Raw genomic sequence first — 6864 nt, forward strand, 5'->3', positions numbered from 1 at the left:
GGTGGCGAGCCAGGGATCAGGGTCACCCGAGCTGCGGGGAGAGGCGGGCCGAGTTGGGGGCGGAGGCCTGGAACTTAGCGGTAAGCAGGAGGCGGGGGAGGCAGCTAGGTAAGAGGCGTTCCTTGTAGTCTAGGGAAAATCCCACCCAAGGCTGCCTTGGTCCGCAACTTTATTTAGTAGTTTCTTTTCCCCGCGAGGCGGAGACGGAGTGCGAGAAGCAGGAGGGGCAGGAGGCAGGCTCTTAGGTAGGAAGTGCCCCGCGACTGGAGCGCAGACCTGGCCGGGGGGGGCGTGGGTTTGAGCAGGGGCACTGCTGTGAGAGCTGCGGGGCGCAGGGAAGGGGAGGCGGCATCAGAGCGCCGGCGGGGGCAGGAAGGGGAGGTGGAGGGCGCGGCGGGGGAGCGGGAGGCGGGTGTCGGGAGAGCAGAAAGGACCAAAGCCTGGAGGAAGCCGAGAGGGAGAAGGGGCGACGCCAGAATCCGAGCAGGAGAAGCCTGCGCTTTCAGGCAGGGGAGGGCGGGGGCGCGCGGGAGGGAGGGCGGGCGGGGTTGCGGGGGCAGGCGCGGGGAGAGGGGAGTATAACTCGGCGGCCGCGAAGCGCGGGGCAGTTTCGCGTGCCCAGGTCTGCAGCCAGCGCCAAGCGGAGCCCAGCATCAGCGCAGACCGACCTCGTAGCCAGCGGTGGAGCGCGGAGCCGGGGCAAGGCGCGCCGAGGTCGGAGCGCCGGCGAGTGAGAGCAACTCTGCCTCGGCCCTTCCCCGCTCCGGCTCTCGCCCAGCGCTTCTGCGGAGGGTCCCGGCAACCGGGGCCAGTTGCGTGCGCCACATACAAGCGCGCGGGCAGGCCGGGAAGATGATGATGATGTCCCTGAACAGCAAGCAGGCGTTCAGCATGCCGCACGGCGGCAGCCTGCACGTGGAGCCCAAGTACTCGGCATTGCACAGCGCCTCGCCCGGGTCCTCTGCACCCGCGGCGCCCTCCGCCAGCTCTCCTAGCAGCTCGAGCAATGCTGGCGGCGGTGGCGGCAGTGGCGGGGGCGGTGGAGGCCGGAGTAGCAGCTCCAGTAGCAGCGGCAGCAGCGGCGGCAGCGGCGGGGGCTCCGAGGCGATGCGGAGAGCGTGTCTTCCAACCCCACCGGTGCGTATTTCTGCATAATCACCGCTTAAAGGCACATTTTGACAGCCCCCTTTATCTGCTTGATGTTTTTTTCATGTCTGCACAGCAAATCACCCCGCACCTCCAACCCATTTTCCCCCCTCTCTCTCTTATGTATTCAGCGGGTCTTTTCCTTTCATATTAATTTTTAAGACCTGGAATGTTGCCTGTGCGCGCGTTGTGTTGTGTTGTGTTGTGTTTGCAGGCTCACGTTCCTCCTCCTCGTGCACTCGTGGCTTCTCTCCGTGGCTTCCCTTCTCTCCTCCTCACCTGCTAGTTTCAGAATTGTTATTATTATTTTTTTATTTTTTAAATTTATTTTTAACGTTCTGGGAATGTTGTAGGCGCGGCGGCGGTGTCGAGCTCTGGGCCGGAGCTTCCGGAGAGAGTGCGCACTAATTCCCCGCTGAGAGTGATGTGTGCCTTTTACTTGCAATTGCAGAGCAATATATTCGGCGGGCTGGATGAGAGTCTGCTGGCCCGCGCCGAGGCTCTGGCGGCGGTGGACATCGTCTCCCAGAGCAAGAGCCACCACCATCACCCGCCCCACCACAGCCCCTTCAAGCCGGACGCCACCTACCACACCATGAATACCATCCCGTGCACGTCGGCTGCCTCCTCTTCGTCGGTGCCCATCTCGCACCCGTCCGCGCTGGCGGGCACGCACCACCACCACCACCACCACCACCATCACCACCATCAGCCGCATCAGGCGCTTGAGGGCGAGTTGCTGGAGCACCTGAGTCCCGGGCTAGCGCTGGGTGCCATGGCGGGCCCCGACGGCGCCGTGGTGTCCACTCCAGCTCACGCGCCGCCCATGGCTACCATGAACCCCATGCACCAAGCCGCTCTCAGCATGGCCCACGCGCACGGGCTGCCCTCACACATGGGCTGCATGAGCGACGTGGACGCCGACCCCCGGGACCTGGAGGCGTTCGCCGAGCGCTTCAAGCAGCGACGCATCAAGCTGGGGGTGACCCAGGCCGATGTGGGCTCCGCGCTGGCCAACCTCAAGATCCCCGGCGTGGGCTCGCTCAGCCAGAGCACCATCTGCAGGTTCGAGTCTCTCACGTTGTCTCACAACAATATGATCGCGCTCAAACCCATCCTGCAAGCGTGGCTAGAGGAGGCGGAGAAGTCTCACCGCGAGAAGCTCACCAAGCCGGAGCTCTTCAACGGCGCAGAGAAGAAGCGCAAGCGCACGTCCATCGCGGCGCCGGAGAAGCGCTCGCTCGAAGCCTACTTCGCCATCCAGCCGCGGCCCTCTTCCGAGAAGATCGCCGCCATCGCTGAGAAGCTGGACCTTAAGAAGAACGTGGTGCGCGTCTGGTTCTGCAACCAGAGGCAGAAACAGAAAAGAATGAAATATTCCGCGGGCATTTAGGAGACCCACGGCCTCTCCAGGGACAGGCCCCTCCTCATCTCTTTTCCCTCCCTCTCTCTCCTGCCTCTTCCCCACCCCCACCCCCCACCACCACTTTTCGCGACGAGAAACAATTCCATTAAATGTGAATCCAGAGAAAGCGAGGATTGGAGAGCGAGCGAACGAGCAAGCCACTGAGCCCAAGCCCGGTGAGAATGTGAAACGATTTCTCAAGGGAAAGAGTAACAAAAGAAGGGATTTGTCAAGTTGTAGCAAAGTTGCCCCTTTCGACCCCACCCCACCCGGAAAAGGCACCTCGGCCTCTTCAGAGGAAGTCTGGAGCTGGCTGTTTGCAGGAAGGCAGACGAGACAGCCTTTTAAAAGGCCCCCAGAATGATCAAGTAAGATTTGTTTTTATTCCTAAAGACATCACCCTTGTTCAAGTTTAAAAGTACACTTTGCAGCTATTTTTCAGAAATAGAAATTGATTCAGGACTGAAACTTTAAACTAGAGTTGATGCTTAATGTGATAGAGACACCTCTAAAGTATTTTGAATTTAAAAAAAAAAGATGGCAGATTTTCTGCATTTACACTGTATATTATATATATATTTTTATTGTGGTTCTTACCCCCTTCTTCCTTCTCTAAAGTGTTAATGCTTAAGGAAGGAGTTGCGCCTGCTGTGTTCACTGATCTTGAAAGCTATTATTAGATTATCGCTGAACAACCCTCTGTAAATTATTAATTTATCTCTCTAGCAACTTAATTTGTGCACATTCTAATTAATTAAACTTATTTACTCTTCAAAAACGGGAGAACGTATGGCTAGTGAAGTTAAAAAAATTTTTTTGTTTGATGAGTTTACTGAATTTTTACAGCTTTCCTCTTATACTATGTTCCTTTTGGCCCATTTGTATATTCTCACTTTGAATGAAGATTGCTTTTTCTTTGTTTTTACTGGTAGTGTTCTGATTTGTGAGTCGACACTCAGTAATGGATGTCTTAATCGTGTAGACCTGATTCACTGTCCAAAGTATTGTTTACTTCGTTACATATTTAATGGGGATTCCCACATTGTCCCTGCTACACAGGCACTCTCTCACTCACTCTTAGACACACACACACTCACACACACACACACACACACACACCTCTAATGGAAGAGAAGAAGTCAAGCAGTTGGAAGCATGACTATGATACATCATTTTCTAGCTTTAGGTGCATTTGTCACTTGGTGTTTGCCCTTCCAGATTCTAAGATTTCACCAAGGTATTTCAGTCTTCTAGTTTTCAATTGCTCTGTTGACTACATTTTAACATTTACAAGAATCCTTCCGTTTTTCCTTTCGGAGGTTTGTTTGTAGGAAAACAAATTTGAACTATAAGAAAGACAGTGCACTGCTTGTAAATTCACATTGTTTGGTAGAATTCTTTTGAAACAACAACAAAAATTAGGTACGTGATGACTGGTACCTTATCTACTGTAAATACTTCATTCAAAATGATGCACATATAGACATATTCTTACAAATTTTGCTGTATTGCTGTTCCATTTAAGGCTCTCTGAAGTCTTGAGTTCTGTATATGACCTGGTTTCTTGTTTTTGTTAATAGATGGTTTATTTACGATGGTAATGTATTAAGTTATTTTTGGTGTTGTTTGATTGTCTTTCATGAAGAGATGATTTTAATGTTTTATTGGCAAAGTATGCTGCTTTTTTTCATTAAAATATGCTATTGAAATTAAATGGCTTTTAAAATGTGATGTTGTTTTAAATCATTTACATGGGAACTATTTTGATGGGGGATTTTTTTTAAAGCAGAAACACATTTTAACGGTTTATAATGCAGTGGTTGTTGCCAAAGTCTGGCTTGGATTTAGTAGAGGGTGTTTCTCTAGGAAAATATAAGAGAACAGGGTTTATAATAGCCTTCTCATAGCCAGAGCTCATCTCACAGGGTGCTTTGCTTTTCTGCCCAGATGAGGTCACAACATTTGGCTCCAAATACCTCTCTTGAAGTTCTTTCTCCAGATCAGCAAAATTCTGCGAAGACCATCTTTGTGAGCAGAGGTATCGCATGGGTAAAAGAAAGGAACCCAGTTCAGTTTTCAGCAGCACTGGGAGACTGGGTGTGGCAAGTGTCAAGGCCTGGTTGGTGGAATAGGACACCCTGGCTGAGACCTAGGGGATGGCCCACCAGAGTTCTCAGTTCAGTCACCACTCCTGAAGAGCAGTGCCCCACAGCCAGAGCACAAAGCACCTAGGTTACTGGCTTATGAAGTAAAGCACCTCTCTCTCTCTCTTTCTCTCGCCCTCTCTCTCTCTCCATTGCCATGACCTTTAAGGAAACTCACATTCTGCAAGAGGCAGAGTGGGGCTGAGGAAGAAATCCTGGGTGGTTAGAGGGAGCAAAATTTTGCCCCCTTTCTATGACTCATCCAGACGCCAGAGTTGGCGGAAGTCTGTCTACTGGTGGTTTGGCACAAAGAAATTTTGCCTATTTGATACACTGACTTTTATTTTTCTGATCTTAGTTTAAAAAAACCTCCTCACAAATTTTAATAATTTTCAGACTTCCTACAATATTTGGGCAACATGTTAAGTTTTCAAAGTTTTTATTTTTCAGGAAAGCTCTGGTTTAGATATTTACATTATTAATGATGAAAGCATCATATTAATTATAGGTACAACAAGAGAGAGGAATCAGGCCATCCTCCATGGGTAATTCTGCTAACCAGAGCTGTTACCTCTCTAATATGGAACTGTCTTGGAATATTTCTTATTTTGAGGATGAGGTAAGGAAACATCCCATGAGTCAATGAAAATTGTTATAGTGGCTCAACTTGGAATGAAATGTTGTTGGAAAACTGATTATGACTTTCAGATGTAACAAAAAGAGTTCTGAAAGTTGGATGGATAATGGGTGGAGGGACTTCTTTCCCTATAACTGAATAAAAGGCACCTGAAAGAACAAAATCCATATGTCCATTTAGAAATAATGAGATACATTGCATAGATATCTAAGGAAATATAGAAAGTTGTGGAGATTTAAAAGAAAGAATTGTAATTTCATATATAGTGATACTGATAGTTCAATTTTATTTCTGTGTTGTGAAGGCTGAGTGTCCTTTCTTCCACTTTACCCCCTACTATTAGATTCAGTTTTCCTGAAAATCTTTTCAAACAGCCAGTCTCCAATCTCACTGTACTAGGTACTGGTTTCAGCACCACGGATAGTAACCACATGACTCAGTCTTGCTCCAACACGTTTGACCATACAGTTCTAGCCAACTGGAGAACTTCCTGCTTGCTTACTTTTTCTGGAGTGTGGAAAATGAACTAAATGGCTTGAATGTATAGCAAACCAGACTTTCTGATCTAGAATAAAAATTATCTTCAGTAAATAACTCCTCCTCCTTCCCATATGTGGCTGTTAACTAAGCATCCAGGAAATGTGTGTTAGGAGGAAGGGGAGTCAGTTAGGGGAAAGACAGGTGTGCTTGTGTTTTCTTTCTACAAATATAACATATTTAAATGAAGAGAGAAATACTGTAAAAGTAGTAGAATTTAAGAAATATAGTGGATAGAAATAAAATAGGTGTTCTTTTTAGTGCATTTTGAAATATATGATAGCTTGCATGTATGCATGTTTGTCCTAGATTTTTGTAAGGAATGTGACAGGAAAGCAGCTATCCGTTTACTTCAACAGTTGATAGTGAACACCTATATTTCCCCCTTCATTCATCAACTGTTCTTTGTCTCCTGTGTTCCTGGACTTCTACAACTATCACATTTTAAGTTCATCTTCTTGATGTTATCACAAGGGTAAAAAAAATTTCTTGCCTACAAAACGGAAATTATATCCATTATTTAAGCCTGCTTAAATGTGTTTGTTTTATGAGAAAAGCAGAACTTTAAAAAGAAATATATTCTGAAAGTTTTTAAGTGAATGATAGTCGCAGAGATATACCAAAACAAAGAGATTTGAAGAGGATTGGTCTTAAAGAAGAAATTAAAGGTAAAACTAGAAGGATCTGTTTATAAACTGTTGAGAAATATCCATTTGGTATTGGATTTCAAAATACTCAGATAGATAAATAGCAAATTGTGTCTGAAGACCCTTGTCATATCAATCAAATCCATTGGCATTCATGACTCCTTTCCTAATTTTTTCCCCTAAAGGTCCACAATGACTATTTTATCAGAAAAAGGTATTTTATGAATTGACTTAGCTGCATACCTAATCTTCCTCAGTATGACGTTTCAGAATTATGTAGTTTATTTTCTTTTAATTTCTTTAAAGGCAAATGATCCAAATGATTCAATGGGTAATCATTTAAGTCTA

General features: G+C 47.1%; 1 protein-coding gene across 1 annotated transcript; it reads left to right on the forward strand.

The window, feature by feature from the left end:
• The first annotated feature begins 852 nt into the window (after nucleotides 1-852).
• Nucleotides 853-2539, forward strand: POU4F2 (POU class 4 homeobox 2). Its single transcript, XM_068542079.1, has 2 exons — nucleotides 853-1137; nucleotides 1598-2539. Exons 1-2 carry the CDS (start codon nucleotides 853-855, stop codon nucleotides 2537-2539), a joined length of 1227 nt encoding a protein of 408 aa, XP_068398180.1.
• The last annotated feature ends 4325 nt before the right edge of the window (nucleotides 2540-6864 follow it).

The sequence above is a fragment of the Eschrichtius robustus genome, chromosome 4 (genome assembly GCF_028021215.1).
Source record: "Eschrichtius robustus isolate mEscRob2 chromosome 4, mEscRob2.pri, whole genome shotgun sequence".
Taxonomy (NCBI): Eukaryota; Metazoa; Chordata; class Mammalia; order Artiodactyla; family Eschrichtiidae; genus Eschrichtius; species Eschrichtius robustus.

What these genes read in the sequence shown, in the direction of transcription:
- POU4F2 (XM_068542079.1), top strand. Translation starts at nt 853, where the DNA reads ATGATGATGATGTCCCTGAACAGCAAGCAGGCGTTCAGCATGCCGCAC. An exon ending in CGTGTCTTCCAACCCCACCG is followed by an intron (nt 1,138 to 1,597) that starts GTGCGTATTTCT and finishes TTGCAATTGCAG; the next exon opens with AGCAATATATTCGGCGGGCT.